Source organism: Trifolium pratense, linkage group LG4, assembly GCF_020283565.1.
Source record: "Trifolium pratense cultivar HEN17-A07 linkage group LG4, ARS_RC_1.1, whole genome shotgun sequence".
In the NCBI taxonomy this organism is placed as follows: Eukaryota; Viridiplantae; Streptophyta; class Magnoliopsida; order Fabales; family Fabaceae; genus Trifolium; species Trifolium pratense.
The window spans coordinates 9,800,003-9,823,515 of record NC_060062.1 but is presented as its reverse complement, the minus strand read 5'-3'; the positions used below and the strand labels follow the sequence as shown (position 1 = coordinate 9,823,515).

At 30.6% G+C, this 23,513-nt stretch overlaps 3 protein-coding genes across 3 annotated transcripts; all 3 read left to right on the top strand.

Annotated features, from left to right (window-relative positions):
• The first annotated feature begins 2,164 nt into the window (after window positions 1-2,164).
• On the top strand, window positions 2,165-4,569 carry LOC123924648 (putative expansin-B2). Its single transcript, XM_045977602.1, has 4 exons — window positions 2,165-2,342; window positions 2,475-2,593; window positions 3,314-3,495; window positions 4,248-4,569. The coding sequence occupies exons 1-4, from the start codon at window positions 2,165-2,167 to the stop codon at window positions 4,567-4,569; spliced, it is 801 nt and encodes a 266-aa protein (XP_045833558.1).
• A 2,933-nt stretch (window positions 4,570-7,502) lies between these two features.
• LOC123922084 (small ubiquitin-related modifier 2-like) lies at window positions 7,503-8,627 on the top strand. The gene is made up of 2 exons (XM_045974828.1): window positions 7,503-7,524; window positions 8,302-8,627. Exons 1-2 carry the CDS (start codon window positions 7,503-7,505, stop codon window positions 8,625-8,627), a joined length of 348 nt encoding a protein of 115 aa, XP_045830784.1.
• Window positions 8,628-11,194: 2,567 nt separating this feature from the next.
• Window positions 11,195-12,744, top strand: LOC123924599 (zinc finger protein ZAT1-like). Its single transcript, XM_045977542.1, has one exon. It carries the CDS (start codon window positions 11,195-11,197, stop codon window positions 12,710-12,712), a length of 1,518 nt encoding a protein of 505 aa, XP_045833498.1. The 3' UTR covers window positions 12,713-12,744.
• Window positions 12,745-23,513: the final 10,769 nt, after the last annotated feature.

Sequence of the window (23,513 nt, the reverse complement as noted above, 5' to 3'; positions counted from 1 at the left end):
ATATGGAGGATCGTTTAATGAATATATATATGCTATCATACATTTAAAACAACATATTAATTTAATCTGTTGACTCTCTTTGAAGAGATTATTGTGCAATGACTTTAATTTTGAATTTGGAGTTAAACAAAAGTTATGTATTTTAGGACTTTACGAAAACTATTATTTAAATTTTTTTCTTATTATGTTTTCTATCTTTGGTTTGAATCTTCCTAAGCCTATTTTGTCGTTTCCCGTGTTAAAACTCGAGCTGATTTAAAGATATTAATAACAGATGATAGTGATCGATCACAAACTTTTACAATCAATGTTGTGTATCCAAAAGTTTGTCAACACATATACGTATAAGCTACTAAATTGTAATGAAATACCATTTAATGTATTTTGTATTAATTTTCGTTTAAAGTTTTTTGTATTTTTCTTTATGTTACCTTTTTTTGGATTAAAAGAGGGCTAAAGCCCGAATAAGAAAATAACATATTAATCAAGTGAGGAGTGACAACTCCAACAATATCAGCAAAAAAAATATGCTAATTTGAGCAGGAACTTGCTCATAAATAATCAAATCACGACCACCATCACATCCCTTATTAGTCAAGTTGTCAGCACATGAATTGGTCTCGTGATAAGAATGACAAATGAAATAGAACCAATGTGTTTTTTTTTTTAATGGTCGTGTGTCTAAGTTTTCTTGAATTTTTGGTCGAGTTTCCATAGGCTTAGCCGACCTACTGTGTCTAGATTTTCGGATATTAAGGGATGTCTTCACATTTTTTTCACCACCAGTATCTGGCCTATTGGACCGTTTAATCTGGTTCGGGATCTGTTCTGGCATCAAGCGGTTCCAACCCCCTCCCGATTGCAGTTGCGAGGGACTGAACAATGGTCTTCCCTATCAAATCCAATGTCAAACACCACTGGACCAACTAACGATTAGCTCAATTCTTTTTTATTTATTTATGTTGGTTTTTCCCCTACTTTTACATTTTTAATTCATTTTCTGTCAATTCACACTTATTTGCTGGCGTGTGTGTTAGGGACTTTGAACTACTTTTTTTATATGTTGTATTTTCTTGATGTGAGAAATATTTTTAGGGCGATATTGTATACTTGAAGTAGAATGTCTGTAATTAGAATGTGTCAATTGTATTGTCTGCTTTGTCAAATATAGATCCGGTAACCCGGTCCATTTTGCGAATGAGCCCTTGGCCCAGTCCAAAATATATATTATTCAAATAATATGGATTAAATTTTATAAAATTTATGCGCCTACTGATAGTTGTGTTTTTCATTTCAATTGATTATTTAGATTTTTTTTTTTCATATTGAGTTGCTTTATTAACTCACTTAATTATAAAACTTTGGTCAACTGTGTTATTTAATGTGGATTTTTTTTGTTGCACTAATTTTGATTATGTATTACATTTTTTATTATTTTAAAATTTTGTGCGATATGAATTTTGTAGATATAATGGCACACTCATGAACGGTATAACCAACCGACGTTGATCGTTATATGTATTTTGTGTGTATGGTCATAATCAATTTTTTTGATTTGTTGCATTAATTCAAATATGTGTAACTTTTTTTTATCATCTCTAAATTCCGTGCGACGCACGGGTACTATCTAGTAAAATAACAAACCTAACTAAATAAAAATAATAAATCTAACTAAAATATAAAAATAACCAATATATGTGAAATATAAAAATAACAAATCTACCTAAAATATAATAAAACTAAATCTAGTTAAAATAATAAAATACTAAAGAAATCGTCCTACATCACGCATGTGAGTTATTTTTACCACCCCACTGGTTACTCGCGCACCTACATTTACACATTCGCTACTTAAGTAACCGATGGTGTTTGAGTAACCAACAGTAACTCTCCCCAAACTAGAGAATAAAGGTCCATAAATTTCCTAAAGGTTGTTATTAAAAAAAAATTCCTAAAAGGAAATGCTAATTAATAATCCCATGTAATAATTTTGCACATTATACACAAAATTGATTTGATATATAACTATACCTTTATTAGATTAGAAAATTTAAAATATGTTACCATTTATAAAAATGTTTTTCCTTTAAATACGAGTACTATGTACCGTAGTAGAATTGCATCAACACAATCATTAAGCTCTTTCTTTTTACATAATCACATCATGAATATTGTTCTTCATTGCATGATTTCTCTTGTAATACTTTATTCTCTTATGTTAACCCCTTGTTATGGCCTCAACCGTAAATTGTTTAATGTCTCTCAAATTCAAAGTAATAATAATAAATGGCAAATGGCAATAGCTACATGGTATGGACCACCAGAAGGTGCTGGTTCGGATGGTGAGTAATATGAATATTACATAATATTCATGTTGTTTTATGTATATTCTTATTGTAAAATTATATTAATTTTTTGGACCAAAAAATATAAGTTTAAAATTTATTGTTTAATTTTGTTGTGATGTTGTGTAGGTGGTGCATGTGGATATGTTGATACTGTAGAGAAACCACCACTTAATAAAATGATATCAGCTGGAGGTCCATCTCTTTTTAAGGGAGGCCAAGGATGTGGTGCTTGTTATGAGGTGCATGCAATTTTTTTTTCTTTTCTATGTGAATATTAAATAAGATTCTTCTTATTTTAGAATTTTTAGAATTTTTTATTTTCTATGTGAAATCATTTGTATAGTATTTTCTTTTTTTTTATGTGATTATTTTGAACAAGTTTTCAATGTGATTATCAAAATAAGATAATAATTATTCCCTTGTTTTGAAACTAAAAAACAAAAAATAGATAATAATTATTTATAAAAATATATTTATTTCCCTTGTTTCAAAACTAAAAATTAGATAATAATTATTTATAAAAATATATTTTAGAGGTTTTTTATAAAATAATATTAAGAAACTAAAAAAAAAAATCCAAACACAATCAAACAAAATCTTAATATATATCTTGTGTAAACTATGAAGCACGGACACGACACGGACACTGACACGTCGAACCGATAAAAATTTGGAAAAGTGACATAATTTAGTGTAATCATAAGTGTCGGTGTCGGACACGGACACCGACACCGACACTTGTCCGACACGGACACTCCTAATTTGAGGAGTATCGGTGCTTCCTAGTGTGTGTAAAAAAATACCTTAATATCTAACGAATCATCAGATATAAAAAACTTCTTATAAGATCATTAAAAAAAATTAAGATAAAAAACAAAAGGACTATACATAGACTATATTTTTTTCTTTTCTTTTTGACACAATATATTAAAATATATATATGTTAATAAATGTTAAATTTTCAGGTGAAATGCAATAAAAATAGTGCATGCTCAGGAAAAGCCATGCGTGTGATGATAACTGATAATTGCCCTGGATGTGAGTCTACCCAGTTTGATCTAAGTGGAACTGCCTTTGGTTCCATTGCAAAACGTGGTCAAGCTCAAAATCTTCGCAATGCTGGAAAAATTAATATTCAATACAGAAGGTATTTCTTAATTAGGTTATATTTGTTTTTTATAAAAACCAAATCAATTTTCTTGGTTTACTTACTTTTCTCCTTTTATAGGTAAAGTAAATAATTTGTTTAGCATAATCAACTCTACTTTTTTAATTCATCATAATTGAGGACTTTCTACCAAAAAAAATATAAAATAAAAATGATCATAAATATTGGGTATATATCCGCCACTTTCTTAAATATTGCCATATATACATCAATCAAATAATTCGTATATTATTGACAATGTAACAAAAGGTAACAATAAATATATTTGCTCCAAAAATTTTCTGCATATTAGTACATTTTAATTTTCGAAATTGTTGGGTTGAGATAATTTAGTCACAAAATTAGTAATTAGTAATACTATAAAAAGAGTTGCGAGAGCATATTTAGGTCAATCAATTCTTAAAATAAATTCTCGGGGTTCGATCGAGGGATCTTCAACTTATTTACTTTAAAAAGGTAAATTTCTAACCATTAAATTATTTGACAAAAAATAAATCCTAAAATATATTTTTATAAACGACCAAAATTAGTAATAAAATTGTATTTTTATTCATTCATCAACGTTTAAACGAAAACTCTTTATCTCTTTTAATTCTTAGTCCAATGAGTCTCGACAATTTTAAAATATTATTAATTTGAGTGATCAAAATGTTATCAAATTCCTACATATATTTGTATTTATATTTTCATTATTAGCACTAATATTTTAATTCTTCCCTTTCAACTTGTAGGGTTAAATGCTATTTTGGGAAATCAATAGCCTTTACAATTGATAGTGGATCCAACCCATACTATTTTGCAACAGAAATAGAATATGAAAATGGAGATGGTGACATTGTAGATGTTGAAGTGAACCAATCAAACACATGGCTTCCAATGCAACGTTCTTGGGGTGCAAAATGGGCTTTGAACAAAGGTTCACAATTTCAAGCTCCATTTTCTATTAAGATCACACAACGTGGAAATGGAGGTGACAAGACCATAGTAGCTAAGAATGTAATCCCACGAAATTGGAAACCCGGTCAAGTTTATCGTTCAACGGTTAATTTCTAGATTAATATGTAGCTTATGATGATATGACACGTAAGTGGATTATGAGATACTATATAGAAGATATGATGACACAACTTAATTTATAGAATAATTTATAGAGAGCAGCAAGGTTAAGTATGGTATGGTGGTCATTGGTCTAACTGCCTTATATATTGTGAGTCTAAGTATTGTATGCGATCATAGATACAAGGTATGAAATAGCATCAATGAATAAATTAGTCTATTTTTCTTGGAAAAAAAGAAGTTTATTTCTTCACAAAAAAAAGTTTATTTTTTTTCCTTCTATTATATCTAATTTTACGCCCTTAATCCACCTTATTTAAACAAGCTATGTTATAGTGGTGAGAAATTTGAGTAGTATGTTATAGGTCATGTGTTCGATCTCCGGCTCATTGTAAACCAAAAATAAACTATGTTATATGAACAAACTTCTACTAGACAAAAAAACGTACAAAAAGTATTAAAAGAAAGTATCAAATCTAGGGAAAAACTACTTTCCTTGAATGAAGCCGGCAAACATAGGAAAATTCTAATAAGGATCACTTCTATAAGTGGTTCATCATAGATCAATATTAAAAAAATATTTAAAATTTCAACGACGACATGCATATTATTGTTTAGAAGTATAAGTTGATGACCATCACCAACAATGAATTAGTCTAAGTGGTAAGGGTCTTGATCTTCTTAAGCATGTGGTCAGAGGTTCGATTTTTGGTTCATGCGAATGGAGAAAATTCGGTTGGGATGAGAGAACCCAACTTGTGTGTCTCACAAGTTCCCTGAAGGAGATTAGAAATCGCTAACGACAACCGAAACTTCATACCAATATCATGATAATATAAAAAAGTTGATGATCATCTTTATTTTTCGACTGAAATAATTATTGACTTAGTTGACACTCGTTTTACTACAACAACAAAAAATAAAAATGTAAATGAAACTGACATCAATCATGTCATTTTTTTAACCGTAAAATGATCGTGAGTAGTAAGTTTTTATTTTTAAATAGTATTGTCAACTATCATTAAAATTTTTAATAATTTTAATTTTAGACAATAATGACGGTCAAATTAATTCCCATGGCATTCACCATGTATGTAATAATCCATATATTCAGCTACAAAAATTGTCGGATATTCTATTTTAGTTTTCGAAATTGTTGGGTTCATATAATAATATTCTAAAAAAATTCATAAGTGCTTTGAAATCTATATTTGGGTACCCAATTGCGAAATTATTGGGTTCAGATGTTTTTGACTTTTTTCAATTAAGCTATTTCTTTCGGCTTCATATATATAAGCAAACGTTACTTTTTTAGATTCATTAAAAAAATAATGCATTCAGTCCAAATTATAGACAAGATACATATCTTTTTAAATAAATCTAGAAAAGTAACTTTTACTTATATATAAGGCCGGAGGAAATAACTTAATTGAAAAAAAGTCAAAAACATCTAAACCCAATAATTTTGCTTATATATAAGAGCGGAGGGAGTAATAGAGAGTTGAAACGGAAGTAACAAGACAATAGTACTCCCGCAAAATTAGCAACCTGCCCAAGTTTATCATTAATTGGTTAAATTATTCTTTCTTTCTTTTTTCTTGACGAAAATTCATTGGTTAATTTTTAGAATCTATATAGAAGATGATTAATATGTGTCACATCACAATATGGAAAAATTGTTCATAGTAATTCTAATGCGCTTTGGACTTTTTATATTAACTCATTGACCTATACTAATTTATTTATTTTTTTTTTTTTTTTATGAACTTTGTTAGAGTATCTTTAATGCTCTTTTGCAAGAAATTCATTTTTAGCTTAAATCGTTTTTAGGATTACATTACTAATAGGTTATCTTTACAACATTATATTATTATAGTTATGTAATTTATACACATTTTACTCCGATATAATGATATAAAATTAGAGTGAAGACCCATTTTGGTCCCTCACAAACAAAATTTTGACGACAATTTAGTTCCTGGCAAAAATTAAAGCCAAATTAGTCCATGACATTTTCATATCGGGGACAAATTAGTCCATCTATTATAATGAATCGGGGACTAGTTTGCCTCAAATATTAAAATGTTAGAGACTAATTTGATTTTTATTTTTGTGAGGGACTAAATTGGGCCTTCACTCATAAAATTATGTAACTTTTAAATTATTACTCTTGTGTGTGTTAATCATCAAGCTAGTTCCTAGAGGAAGGGGCTCTAGTAATCTAGAGTTAGGCCACAAGGTAAGTAAAGTATGACCAAAAAATTGTTCCACCTATGAATCGCACGGGCTCTTATGAACAATTCGTCCTTTCGTGAAACTCATTAACCATTTGAGCTCAATGTCTTGATTAATTCTTAAGATCTTAAGCAACCCACCCTATCACACCATAGTTTATTCCCCCATAAGAAAACAACTATAGGAGTCATTTTGACACCACATTTTAATAAGAACTTTAAGGCATTAGGTTCATGAGTCCACTCACTTATAATATATTCAACATTCACTTTTCTAGCGCATCTTAATAAGACTAAATTCACACTTGAAATACCAACAGTATCAAATTTTGGTTATTTTTCTCGAATGATTCGTCCTAGTGGAATTGATTAACCACTTTAGCCCAATTACTTTTTTTGTCACACTTAAACTCAATTACTTGATTAAGTTAATTGTATTTATGTCATAAAATTGTTGTTAATTATCTTGTGGTCGAATTCAAAATTTCCACAACTTAATTATTCTGAAAACAAGAGGATTAATAAAAAAAATTATTCGTCAAAAAATTATTATTAATAAATATGGTGTGGACTTTGTTTCTTAATGGACCAGAATGTTGGACCAATCTGTTTCCCAAAAAAAGATCTTTGTCATAAATCATTAAACTATTTAATTTAATCTTTGTCCCACTCTCATTTTCTCTAATTTACTTCGACATGGATTCTCAAAGATATAAAGGTACAATTCTTTACCTATTTTTTATATGTAAAATATATTCTATAATTCTATGATGAATCTTCAAATTGGTATGTAAAATATTCTAATTCTTACACTTGGGTGTTTTTTGGATTAAGAAGTATTATTAGGATTCAAATCAAATTCTCCTTCTTGCTTATCGATTCCTTGTATTTTTCAATTCTTCGATCCAAACCTTTTTTTGTTTATATATATAAGATCGATTTTTTTTTTTCAATAAAAATATAAGATCGAAACTTGTATCTATATCTGTATGAAAATTGTATCTATGTTGCATTTGATTGAAGGCTGTGTATTAAAATATCTGAACCGGGGGAGGATCAAACTAATTATGAAATCCATTTATTTTTTTGGGTTTTTTTTATACTCAAATTCCACATTGAACATACATTAGTTTGAAAGAATGATTATATATTTTTTACGATAGTGAAAGAATGATTCTTAAACGTGAGTTAAGTATATATTTTTATGTGTTTGTGTCGATAGAGATATGTGTTGTTGACTAGGACGGACATGTTTGTGCTTGTTTCGTTGAGTTTTTGTTTCTTGGTTGTTGTTGCTCATTATGCTAGCTAGACATTTCTATTTCTCTACCTAATTTAGGTTTTAGGGTTTTGGCAGATTCGTTCCGCGGATTTAATTTTTCTATTTTTGTTGGTTTTACATTTCAAAAAAATAAATCTTTGATATGTTTTCACCAAATCTCTATAATTAATATTCGATATGAACTTGTGATTATTATGTAAATTCTATGTTCAGTCAGTGGTGCAAGAGAGAATTCCAAGGCGTCGTCAGGTATTACCGAAATCGAGGAAGATAAGAAGCCCGTTATTGAGCGCGGCACACACATAAACATAAAAATCAAGGATCAATATAACAATGAAGTGTCCATCTTGATCAAGAGAAGCACTACACTGAAAAATATTTTGATTACTTATTGCAATGAGCGGTCTATGAATTTCAACACCTTTCGTTTTCTTCTAGGTGACGGGGTTCGCCTCCGTGTAGACAAGACTCCAGATGAACTGGGAATGAAAGATGGGGATCAAATCGACGCCTTTCTAGAACAGTTTGCCGGCGCTTGAAATGGAGGAAGATGGGGATGAAATTGAAGTTATCATTTTTTTCTTCTTCGTATTATTAATATAGTTAATTTGACTTAGAACTGCAACTTCTATTACCTACTACGTACTAGCATATCATAAAACCGTTGGAACTGGAATTTGTAAGGTCGATGCTTGCTTTGATACTATGATTATGAGTGGATTTTGATTTTAATTTTTTTTTTTGTCGGGTGGTATAGTGGCTAGACTCTCACATATTTAAATGTGAAATTCGGAGTTCGAACCCCGACCATTCTAATAATACTCCTGATAACTATAATTTGAGCTACACTTATGAGACTCGTCTTTTTTTTTTTTTTCTGTTACAAAAGAGAAAAACAAAAACAAAAAGAAAATAAAGGGTATCCCTAAAAAAAACTACTCCTCGAGAGACATCTCAATTGGAGGAGAATCTAAAATCACAACAGGCGAATTTGAGGAAACTCTCATCTTAGCCAAATAGTTTGGACACGCATTTCCCTCTCGAAGTGTATGGTTAATCACCACATTCCAATCTCTATTTAACAATTGTCAAAACCATGAAGTACTGCCATTATATCTGTCAACAACACACTTGATTGCGAAGCAACACTATAAAAACTTTAAGAAACGCTCTAGTAGCATTACATATAATATAAGTCCACCAAAACCTGTTGTTTGTAGCCCAAGAGACTCTCATCAACATTAAGAGAGACCTTTCCTTCACGCGGCCAAAACCAATTTACAAAACGAGTAGATCTAAATATGTAATTTTATTGGGTACAATTATATGTTTTTTCTTTATAAGCAAAATTGAATTTTAAGAAATATAAGGTGTACATATTCGACCCTTATGTTCGAAAGTCACTCTTAGTTAATATTAAGGCAAATTAAAATATTATTACACCAATTAACATAAACATAAGAAATATTACTATCATCTCTACATAAAAATCAAAACCAAAAAATGTATATAATTTGTTCAATAATACTAATAGAATTCAAGTTCGTCAAATATATAGGACACTTATATGTAATTTTTATCATAAATCTTTATCTTTATTAATATTGATAATTTTTGTGAAACTTCCTTCTTTTTTTTTTGTTGACAATTTTGTGAAACTTTATATACGGAGTATATGCGGATATTGGAGGAGATTCTCTCGCATAAGGATGTGTCAAATCTAGTAACAAAAAAGTGTAGTATTTCGGAGTAAATATAGAAAATAAATAACATTAAAATGACAACATTACCGTACTTTCCTAGCCGTATAGATCCAAATGTTTCGGTCATTTTTCTTTATTGTCTTAACTGATTTTTTATGGATAAATATAGTTTTGTGTTGACTCATGCTTTGAATATTTTCATTAAACATAGCGTTATTTTCACTAAACATAGCCATAGTCATACTTGAAGTAACAATTTATACATTTTGTCGAAATAAATTAATCAGTCGTCAAAGACTACATTTTTTTTAAGAAGTATTTTAGTGATTATAACTTTCATTTTTTTTAAGTAAATTAACGGAATGTTGTAGTTTGAATTCTAATTCACATGTATAAAATATAATGTTTTTTCAACTGAATTAAGAAGTCAGTGAGTTGGACCAAACACTGGTTTATGAGTAAAAAACAATCCTCACTTTACAAAATCGGGAAGTTGGTGAGTTGGACCAAACAATGGTTTATGAGTAAAAAACAATTTTCACCTTATAAAATTGACTTGTAAAATGATTATTGCCTCTCAACTTATGAACTCTTGTTTAGTCCAACTCACATCGATTTTTTTTTTTTATGTCTAGTCAAATATATTGATCATTTTACCATATTTTAAAAGAAGTAAACTTAAAATCAATTAGAATAATTAAATCATAAGCATGTTAACAATAATAACAAATGAATGAAATCCATTCAAATAAAAGTACTGAACAACAATTTCTTTTCTTTTTTTGAAATTTTGAAAGGAGGACCAAAACTCTTGATCACATATTGTAATGACTATAATGCAAAATGATATAAATTGGGTGGAAAAGAAACATAAACCAACCGACATAAAAGGAGAAACATAGGTTAAGTTTTCTTGCTTTAGAATTGAAGTGATATGAATAGATATGGTAGTTAGAACCACTCACTTTTTCAGTCTTCATTTACTACTATAAGAAAAAAAAAAAATAGAGACAAAAACTTTTTTTTTTTTAGTATTTCTAATACACAACTCTTTGCTAACTTTGACAAGCAAAAGACACTACCTTTGAGTCGTAGAAAAAGTCTCTTCCTTACACTTGTCACTAACCTTATGTTGTAAAACAACTATTGCATTCTCTCTCATCCATAACCAATACTCCAACTAAAAACTAGGACTACTACTCCTTAATTTCTTCACCATACAAACCCTTCAACAACTATCACTACAAGAGAAACTTCATCCTTTGTTTTATTCTTAAAAACTCACTTCCACCACCTTTCATCTATGTAACTCTTTCTCTCCTCTCCCCCATTTCTTTTTTTTTTCTTTTTTTTTTTGTTCATTTTTTTACACCATTCAACATAGAGGTTATTCTTAAAATTGTATGGCTTTGATTGTGGATCAACAATCAAACTTCAAACACTTTTGTAAAATTTGCAAAAAAGGCTTTGGATGTGGAAGAGCATTAGGAGGACATATGAGAGCACATGGGATAGGCGACGAAACCGGTCAAATGGATGACGATGATCCGGCGAGCGATTGGGAAGGTGGCAATGTCCCACAAACAAGTAACAAACGTATGTATTCTCTAAGAACAAACCCCAATAAGCTAAAAAGTTGTAGGGTATGTGAGCATTGTGGAAAAGAATTTTTCTCTTGGAAATCGTTTCTCGAACATGGAAAATGCAACTCCGATGATGCAGATGAAGAGTCTCTTGTATCCTCTCCAGAATCCGACACCATGGCAGATGATGATGATGGTGTCGGTGGCAGAAGAGGATGCGGATGGTCAAAGAGGAAAAGGTCGTTGCGAACTAAAGTAGGTAGTTATAATAACAATTTTAATTGTCCTTCAACCGAAGAAGAAGACTTAGCAAATTGTTTAATGATGTTGTCCAATGCTATTGTTGATCCTCTTGAGGTTGAACCTGAAGAATCATGTGCCTCAGCTAGCAAAGATGAAGAAAGAAGAAACCCTATGAATTTCATTGCACCATTGGCTTATAGAATCCCCTATGAAAACAACAACACCACCAACAACAACAACAATAACAACAACAATAACAACAAAGCCAAAGGTGTTGCTAAAGGGTTATTTGAATGCAAAGCATGTAAAAAAGTTTTCAACTCACATCAAGCATTAGGTGGTCATAGAGCAAGTCACAAAAAGGTTAAGGGATGTTTTGCAGCAAGACTTGATCAAAACCTTGATGATAATATTGTTGAGGATGATGCAATCACACATGAAGAATTTTTCCCTTCAAAATCAAACACAACATATGATCAAGGGACCTCCAATAACCCTCCTACATTGATGGCTTCTTCTTCCAAGAGAAAATCCAAAGTTCATGAATGCTCAATTTGTCATAGGAGTTTCTCTTCTGGACAAGCATTAGGTGGACACAAAAGATGTCATTGGATCACATCAAATGCTCCGGACACATCAACATTGGCTAGGTTTCAACAATTTCAAGACCATATTGAACAAATACCTAAATTTGATAACTCTTCTGAGCCAATTGATCTCAAACTTGACCTTAATCTTCCGGCTCCTACCAATGCACAAATTTACTTGCAACCGCCGTGGGGCGCTAATGCAAGTGCGACGAAGGACAACATCATCAAAGAAGATAATAATAGTCAATGTATGAATCAACAAAATCAAAACAACAACAATAACAAGAACAACAACCTAGTCGATCAAAATAACGACAATAATAATGATAATAACAAAAATAACAACCTTAATACTTTGGTACAAAATGTTGATAATGAAGATGATAAAAAAGCCAAGTTGGCAAAACTAAGTGAGTTAAAGGATGTCATCAACATTGGTGGAAGTTCTTCACCATGGTTGCAAGTTGGAATTGGTGCAACAACTGATGTGAGGAATGATACGTAATTATTATTATTTTTTATTTATTTTTTTTACAAAACTACACTATGAGGTAAAGATTGATCACATTATAGGATTTTATCTTTGTTTAGTATTTTTTTTACACCCTAAACTAAGAAAATGTAAGTATGTATACAGACATGATCATATCTCTCAATGTGTTTACCATCATAACTCAATTTTTTTTTTCTCCTTTTGTACATTTTACAATATGAAATTATACTATGAATAAATTAAAGGATTTTTTGCACAACTTCTTGTACATTTTTTTTTGTTACATTTTAGAGAATCATGCTTCCTTCCTTCTTATGCATGGATAAGTAAGAGTGCTTTAATAGTTTGCTATATCTCATCATTACCATTTTTTTTCTTCTTGAATTCACACATTCCTTTGTTTTAAAGAAATAAAAGGAACATGGAAGAAAGTTGGATGTAACATGAAGGGAAGAATTAAAACTCATGAGCACTCTCGACTCTCCATCTATCATATAAGTCATTATTCTTTCTTGTAATTTTACTTTAAACTTTTTTTTCATTTTCTATCTTGTAGTAAAGAATGGATCCAATCATAAAAAATCATTTTAATTATAAAATTTCAAAAAATTACTTCAATTATAACAACTACACTGCACTAATCTATGATGCAAAACAACTATGCACAAACATGTGATCTAAAGGCTATACATGGGTTGCTTGTGATGCAAGTAATAACTTGTAAAGTGACTAGTGAGCTTCTAGTTTAACAAATGGAAGTAAAGTTTTCGACTATTAACCATTCATGTATTTAGAAAGAATTGCAGTTTCAATTGTAAACATATATAATAATAAAAGATATGTTCATAGGCATGTAGTACCAATAATTCAAACTTAGAAAGGAGACTAAGATTACATGGTCAATAAAAAATAATAGCACCCTCTCTGAGGCGGCTGAGATCGTTTTGTTTTATAAAATTGTATTTTAAATATGAACCGTCCGATCTCAATTCAACGATTATGATCAATTACATTGTGAAACTGTCATTTATTAACCGCGGTGAATCCAGATTCGAGTTTAGTACATCACACTCTCACTAATAAGAAATTATTAGGTGACAACTAATGGTTGCCTTGCCTAACTAGCTTTATAAGTATGCCCCAATATCAAGGGATTAACAAAAGTCATTGGAGTTTACACAAAATCATAATCACTCCTAAGACCGGGTTAACAGCTAACAAATCCCACATGACCTCCATCATTCAATTCATAGAATACTATCACCCACCTAACCAATTACAACCACTATATAATGCATGCTTGACAAAACAAAATGCAAACAAATATATACCAATACCATCCTCCAACTTCTCATCACCAAAGTATTAATATCATACTTATCTTTTAGAGGCTAGGTTCGTCATGAACAAAGTACTACCCAAACACCATTTTTACCTCTCATGAGTTAGGTGACTCATCTCAATAATATTCATCATAAGATTATGCACAACGCATATATCCTTATGAGCAACTTTTTAACTAATTTTAAAATGATGATTTCCTATATATGTTCTATCATGATCCTATCTATATCTCACATTAATATTTCATTTACAGAAAGTCACAATTCATGAAATTACTCAACAAGGTGTACAATGTAATTATTCCATATAATCACAAACAAACATCAAAACCAAAATACTATTACAAACACGCCAAAATAAATCACATTCTCCTTTAATTTCTCATTTGGAATCAAAATTCCAAAGACCCAGAACGTTATTTACAATATCATCCTCCTAGTTTTCTTTTATAAAATTAAAAATGAAAGGTACATGCAAGTTAGTTCAATCCTACGTTTTAATCCAACCCACACACTCGATTAATCAATATATAGCCTAGCAATAATATTCCACTAACAACAACAAAAATCCACATATCCTTCAACTCAACTCTTCCTATTACATTGAAATTACTATCACCCTCTCTTTAAAATCTAATTAAGTATTTCATTCAATATTTAACAATTCCCTCTAGCACTCTATACTCAGCAAACTCAATTCCATACCAAATAAAATTTATCACCTATAATCTCATGATCATACATACCGGCGGATGTGCTTGTAGTGGATTGGGTTCAAGCGGACACTAGAAAACAAAATTTTAGAATAGAAGAAGGTGATATTCTACCTTCATTAAAATTTAGAATAGAAGAAAGGTGATATTCGTAAGAGACCATGAGATATGAAATTAGAACAGAAGAAAGGTGATATTCTACCTGCATTAAAAATAAGCTATGATGAAATGGCATCCTATTTGAGGCAATGCTTTGCTTATTTTTCCTTATATCCCAAAAATCATTTATTTTCTGTTGTGGAAACTACTACTATGTGGATAGCCCTTGGATTAGTTAAATCCACGAATGGAAGTGATAAGCTAGAGGATATTGCTAAAGAATATATACATAAGTTACATTCAAGATCATTGCTTCAGGATTTTAATGACTCTGGGATGGTGAATTCGAAATGCATGATTTGATACATGATCTAGTATTGTATGTCGTAAAAAAGGAGTTTGTAATGGTAGACTCAAATACTCGGAATATATCAAAACAAGCAAGACATTTATCGATTATTGAAAATGATTCACTTGATCGTGTTTTATTCCCAAAATCCAAAAGTATAAGAAACTATTATATATGTTTACCTAGAGCTGTAAAAATGGGTCGGGCTATCGGGCCTGCCAATTAGCCCTATATTTTTACACGGGCCGGACTTCAAAAAAAATGATCGGGCTATATCGGGGTGGTCCCCGGGCCTATCTTTTTCATGGGTCGTCATGGGCTGGCCCCATCGGCTTTTGGGTTGGCCCCTTGTAGAATTTAAAAAAATATAAAAAAATTCTATAATCTTTTCATTGTTATATTTTGTTCATATTTTTATGCATAGATTCATATATAATCTTTTTTATTATTTTTGTTTTTTTTATTTTATATTTTTTTATTGAAATTTTTATCCATATAGATTGTTCTGTTTTGTTCCTATCTATAATCAGTTTTATTCCAATTTTTAAGCATATCATCTTTTTATTGTATTTATCTTATATTCTTTCTAAATTTTTTTAGTGAAATTAAAATATAAAACTTGAAATATTGTTATTTTAAGCATATCATCTTTTTGTTATATTTATTTTATATTATTTCTATATTTTTTTATATATTTTGTTAGTTAAATTACAATGAAGGATATAAACTTGGAATATGGTTAAACCTATTAAGGATAAATTAGTAACTTTAGTAGTAATTAATTTTATTATCTTTTTTTAGATAATACTCCCTCCGTTCCTTTTTATTTATCGTTTTAGAAAATAAAGGAAAACGAAACCATCTGCAATATGATATTGATAATATGTCTTTAGACTAATTTCGCCACAAATAATTTTTCAAGACCTTGCAGTCAGTGGCGGAGGCAGGAATTTTTTTTTGGGTGGGCCACTAAAAAATCATAACATATAAATTAAACAAGAAAATTATATTATTATTTTTTTTACAGGATTGTTATATTATTATATATAACAATGGAAGTTGTGATGAGTAAAAAGTTGATCACTCTAGATGAAATACCATAAATTTGCTCCAATAAAAAAAAAGTTTTATTCACACAAAAATGTGATCAATTTAGTGGTTTAAGACTTTAATTTCATCTAGATTGGTGTGGATTTTTACACAATAAAATTGGGGTTTTTAAAGAAAATAAACAGAAAACTAAAAAATCTTCAAAACTGATAAATTAAAAAATGTAGCAAAAAAGAATTGAACTAGCACCAACTTAATACACACGTTCACCTCAACCACTAGGCCAACTTCATTTATCTACAATATAATGCGTCCACAAATATATCTATCATATCTTCGTAATTTTCTATATGTATAGGGGATATCAAGTAATTTCCATTTTTTTATGGGCCAGACACTGTCTGGCCACCCTTGGCTCCGCTACCGCTTGTGGTGGATTGTGGATCTTCTTCCCTAAGTATTAACTAACAATCAATGTCTTTTTCGATAAATGAGGCCACTGGTCCCATTATTTATCCCAAAAGAAATAACATGGCCATTACTCACATATTCTTGGACTGCCTTTGAATTCATCTTCCCCATTGTTTCCTCCATGATACATATGTTTTAAGATTCATGAACATCTTCACAAAAAACATTGAGTAATTTTGCCTTGTATAAGTTGATCCATTGGGTGTACATGTATGCTATTTTGTTAATTATATAGTTGATTATTGATGTTTTGAATAGCCAATTTATATTCTAAAATAGCGTCACTTCGTAGAGCCTAAATTTACGATCTTTTAAATATTAAAAATAATTATCCTAACTAGCGGCCAAATATGGCGCGTTCTGCGCCTGTATGTGTCTATTATATAACTTTATATATAAAAAAAAATGTCCTATATTATTGTGAGTTTGTTAATAAAAAAAAATTTTGCTCAAAAAAAGAAAGAAACGTGTCTTATGTTTTGGTGAGTTTGTTAATAAAAGATTTTTGCTGCTAAAAAATAAGGGTATTGTTGGTATTATGAAAATTCCACACCAAATTTTTTTATATTCTCTTTATATATAAGTATAGATAATAACAAACTTAAGAGGCCAAAATATCTTTTTGTTTCAAAATCAAAATGTTTCTTTGTTTTTTTTTTTAATTCTTTAAGAGCATCCATAATGGAGCACTCCATTTTTGAGTACTTAAATGGTCCCACATAGACACATCATCAATTTATTATTTTTTTAATAATAGTACTTAATAGGTACTCAACCCCTCCAATAGAGCATTTCTTAAAAAGTTCTAAAATAGGTCCCATCAATAACTTCACATCATTAAAATTTGAAATTTAATTTAAAATAATATTGCCAAATTAATTTTTTTTGAATATATTAAATAAAGTGGGTCCCATAAAAAGAAGAGAGACAGAGTTCTTATATTAGAAGTGGTACCTATTAGGTACTAAAATGTTTTGTGCTCCAATGATAGTACCTAATAAGTACCATGAGTACCTAATAGGTACTACACCATTGGAGATGGTCTAAGGAGCTGGCCCAAAAGCCTGTGGCACGGCCCATGAAAAAGTCTGGTCCAATAAGGTCCGACCCAATAAGGCCCGGCCTGCTATTTTTGAAGTCCAGCCCGATAGCCCGACCCATTTTGACAGCTCTAAGTTCGTTTATAAATTTTCTTCCTTTCAACTCGGACCCTCCGAGAATTATTTTATTTTTAAAGAGAAAACAATAAATTTAAAATAAAAAAAGTCATCTCATTTTTTTAATATCAAACATATATGTATGTATATCTATATCTATACTATATATAAAGAGAATACATGAGTTTTTGTGTGGACTTTTCATAATATTAACAATACTTTTAATTTTTTTTAATAGAAAAAAAATCTTTTATTAACAAACTCACCATAACATAAGATATGTCTTTTTTTTCCATAAGTTAGACACGGGCCGCACCTACCTGGCCCGCTAGTAAGTTGTGAATATAAAAGTTAAAGGAGAAACCACACTAGAAAAACTGGGAAAAAAATAAATTCTCATTATAAATTGCAAACGAAGGTTAAACCACACTTAATGTAATTCACCATAAAATTAAAATCATTAGAGTAAAACCCTACACTCAAAGGTGGAAAACTAAAACCATTACTAAAAGAATAAGCCAAATCTAGTTGGAAAGACAATATTATTTTTTTCTCGATAATTAGAGATTTATTGAATAAGCTATTCAAAAGGATAGCCGATAAGAGAAACAAAGAGTCTACAATAACAAGAAAATAAACCCGTAAAACACCTACTAAGAAAAGACCTATTCCACAAAGAGAAAAAAAAAAGTGGAAGACTCCTAGATAAAGAAACAATGCTACACCGAAGAAGCACTAAGCTAAAATCACATAAAACGAACAAATCATTTAAATCGTCTTGGAGTGAATCTTTTTCTTGAGCTTCTTCAGAGTTTAGTAAGATCTTGAATTTTTAATCATCATACTGAGGATTTATACGAAGTATGTCACCGGGAAGGATATCTTCTGGACCAAGGAATTCTGGATTTGAGTCCAAAATAAACGGATCATCGCACTTTTCCATTATACTATACAAAGTTTCTCCTTTTTTAACAATGTAAAATTCCTCACATGGTAGTGTATCCAATAAATTGTACATTCTTTCTTCATCATCTTCATCATAAATGTCACTCTCTTGTGCATTGTTAACTATAAATAGTGTTGATACTATTAACACCATGATAATAAAACACATTAAAATTGATGCTCCCTCACAAGCCCTTGTTTTCATGGTTATTGCCATAGAAACTTTGCTATCGATCAAGATGGACAGAAAATAAGAGAAATATATATATATATAAAACAAAAATTATGTGGAAGTATATATAGATATGAGAAGTTTGTTTATTTGAACTGATGCTCTATCTTTATCATGCTTCACACTCCTTGTACAACTAAAACTATGATCTTAATTATATAATGGATAATATTCTAGTCTATCTAAACTAATTCTAATTTTTAATTTCTTGTTTAGTCAAAAAAAAAAAATTAAATTTGTTGATTAATGTTGACCTATGTTCAGATCTTAGTTTGTTATAAAAGAAAAAAAAAAAAAAAAAAGGACCTGAACAAATTTAAAAACTAACTTCCTGTTTTAGTTTTTACTTTTTATACAAAATATATATACAACGAAGTATATCCATTTTGTAAAAATAAATAAATAAATAAATGAAGTATATCCATAAAAAAAATACGATGTAATGTTGATAAAAGGGCACGTCAATTCCCGTCTTTTCACCGGTAAATAGTACTCCCTCCGTTTTTTTAAGTGTCTTTTAATGTCGGATTTAGCGTTTTTATTTAACTGTTTTTGATATTTTAAGGGTATGATTTGTCAATTATACTCATTGTCAATTACTCTTATCTTTTTTAATAAAACTAATTTTTGCTTTTTTTTTTTGTACATAACATAATAAATTTTTGTTTTTTTACGTGATATATTAAATTTATTGGGAAGAGAAAGTATGTGCAAATAATTAGGAATATTAAAATAAGGGTATAATAAGAAGATAAAGTGCAAAAATACACTTTGTTAAATTAGTGTTACTATTCTAAATAGGACACTTAAAAAAAGGAAGGAGTATAAGGGCCTGTTTGTTTTAGATTTAAGAAAATAGATTTTTTCTTTGTATTTTTGAAAATAGATTTTCTAAAACTGTTTTTTAAAATATTACAAGTTTTTTTATATTCGTTTTTTCTAAATTTAAACATTAATTTTGACATCATATAACATAAACACACATTATTGAAGATCAAAACATAGTCAAAATCACAATTTTTTCAAAATGTTTTATTTTAAAAATGATTTTTATGAAAATCTAATTGAAATAGCTTCAAAATTAAATGATATTTTGAAATTTTGATATCCAAAAAAAGTTTCAATAAAATGATCAAATACCTAAAATAACATTTTAAGAATAACTATTAAAACCAAATTTTCATTTAAAGCTTTTATAAAAAAATTCTTTGTAAAAAAATTTTACACAAAATTATTTAACACTATAAGAATCTATTTTCAAAAAATCTATAACAAACAGGCCTCTATGTTAACTCTAAAATTCACTATTAGATAACTTAAGGGGAGGTGTAAATTATCGAAGGGAAACTATAAAGTCACACAATTGGGCTGATCATCAGTAGCCAAGCCATCATCATCTCCCAAATACTAGCTTGAGTAACATGAACTAAATTAAATGTATATGTTCCAATTTCTCCTTGCACCCCTCTAAAAACTAAGAAATATTTCGCTCGAGTTCTAGAACTCAAAATATTGTTTTTGAGCTTTCTACGGGAGAAACCATGACGTAAAGATTAATAACAAACAACATAACATAAACACATAGTACACAATCATAAAGTTTGGATGGAACACCCACTCTGAGGGTGCAGTATAAAGAGAATGATAATTCAATATATTATACTGGCCAAGAATGCTGGCTATTTATAGATACAAATGATACAAGCTCTGTGAAACTGATTCCTAGCATTAAGGGAGCGTATCAGCTGATTCTAAACAATAACAACTCATGTACATAATAATAGGGATGGTAGTTTGCAAGGCATAAATATAGGAACAACTTATATTTATCTATTATGCCCCCTCAAAATTGGGTCACCATCAATGACACAAATTTTGTCTCGGAGAAGTGAAAATCTGGTTCCATGTAGGGGCTTTGTGAGAATATCTGCAGGTTGATCTTTTGTGGAGATATGAGAGACTCTTATTTTTCCAAGTTGAACCATTTGCCTCACAAAATGGTAATCAAGTGCAATGTGTTTCATTCTAGAGTGGAACACTGGATTGGAGCATAAGTAAGTTGTGCCAATATTGTCGCAAAAAAGAGTAGGCAGTTGAGATGGTACTCCAAGTTCACTCAATAAATTTAACAACCACATGATCTCAGCTGTAGTATTGGCAGCAGACCGATATTCTGCCTCTGTGGATGATCTTGCAACCGTTTTTTGCCTTTTTGATAACCATGAAACAGGATTTCCACCAAAGTAAATTATGTAGGCTGAAGTAGATGTTTTGTCATCATAATTACCTCCCCAATCAGCATCAGTAAAGGCTTGTAATTTAAGGTGAAGTGGTTTTGCTAGCTTCAAACCATGATTAATAGTAAGTTTCAGATACCGTAATACTCGCTTGAGTTGCTGAAAATGCACTTGAGTCGGCTGATGCATGAATTGTGACAATTTATTAATTGCAAAGGAAAGGTCTGGTCTTGTTAAAGTGATGTATTGCAATGCACCGATGATACTACGAAACAACTTTGAGTCAGCCGGGGCAGATCCATCATTTAATTTAAGTGGAGTACTCATACATAATGGTGTGTGGACTGACTTTGCTCCAGCCATATTGAACTTATTCAAGAGTTCTCTAATATAACCATGTTGAGATAATAGAAGACCATCCTTGGTTGGAATTAGTTCAATTCCAAGAAAATAATGAGGGAAGCCAAGCTGTTTGAGAGAAAATTTTGTAGAAAGTTCTGTCATGAAATGTTGTAAAAAGGTAGTATCATTGCCTGTCAGAAGTAAATCATCTACATATACTAGCAAGAAAGCTTGTACACCTTGTTTGGTGTAAACAAACAGAGATGGATCACTTAGGCTTGTGCAAAACCCAACAGAAAGAACAAAAGCCTTGAGAGAGTCATGCCATGCACGCGGTGCTTGTCTCAAACCATAGATAGCCTTCTTAAGTTTGCATACATGTTGAGGAAATTCAGCGTGAATAAATCCAGGTGGTTGTTGCATATAAACATCTTCAGTTAATTTTCCCTGCAAGAAGGCATTGTTAACATCCATTTGATGTAAAGACCACCCTTGAGCAAGTGCTAAAGTGAGAACCACTTTAATGGTTTGAGGTTTCACAACTGGAGCAAATGTTTCCTTAAAGTCAAGACCAGGTGTTTGAGTAAATCCTTTTGCAACCAACCGTGCTTTATAACGTGCCACACTTCCATCAGGATTTCTTTTGATGCGAAACAACCATTTACAACCAACTAGATTAGTATTAGCTTGGCGCGGTACTAATGTCCAAGTTCCATTGTTCATCAGTGCATCAAATTCTGCAGAACAAGCATCTCTCCAATGTGGTATTTTAAATGCTTGATTAATAGTAGATGGTTCAAGATTTTCTTGCAAATCATGTTTAGTGGCAGTAAATATTTTCTTCGGTTTGAAAATGTTATGTTGTGATCTTGTGACTATGCGATCACGCTGAATTGGATTATTTGAAGTTGGAACCAAATCAGATACAGTGTTGGTTGTGGAACATGTTAAATCATCTCCTGCCACTGGTATCTCTGCTGATACAGGTAACCTTGACTCGGGGACTGATGTAGGGGTCGAAACAGGTATCATAGATGACTCGGGTGACTCGGTTACAAGTGATTGACTCAAGATATGAACTGGTTCCGGACTCGATATAGGTAAGGGTTGCACGGATGACATAGAAGCTGATTCTTGTCTCGGTTCAGGTACAACAGATGGCTCATGTGCTAGGGACTGACTCGGTACAAGACCTGAATTGAATGACTCATGTATGAAATTTTGATCTTGGTTGACATGAATAACACTATGTACAGCAGAGTCTTGTGATGGAATTGAAGGACAAGTAGATGGTGAATTAATTATGGATTGATATGGGAATGAATTTTCAACAAAGTTGACATGTCTGGATACATATATCCTATTTGACACTGGCTCTAGACATAAGTATGCATGTTGAGACATAGAATATCCTAGGAATATACAAGGTTTAGACCTAGGTTGAAGCTTATTTTTCATATATGGTTTTAACCAAGGAAAGCACAAGCATCCAAAAGAATGAAGTTTATTATAATCTGGTTTTCTTTTAAACAAAACTTCAAGTGGAGAAATCATATTAATGATTGGCTTAGGCATTCTGTTAATGAGGTACACAGCAGTAGTGAAAGCAAAGGACCATAGCTGAGAGGGTAGATTAGAATGATGCAAGAGAGCACGACCGGTTTCAACAATATGTCGGTGTCGCCGCTCGGCCGTGCCATTTGCCTCGGGTGTGTGAGGTGGTGTGGTTAAATGAGAAATACCATTATTGGCAAGAAATGATTTTAACTTGATAAATTCTCCACCGTTATCAGTGAAAAGAGAAATAATAGGCAAATTAAAATATTTTTCAACAATGGACTTGAATTGAACAAAAATAGAGAATACATCTGATTT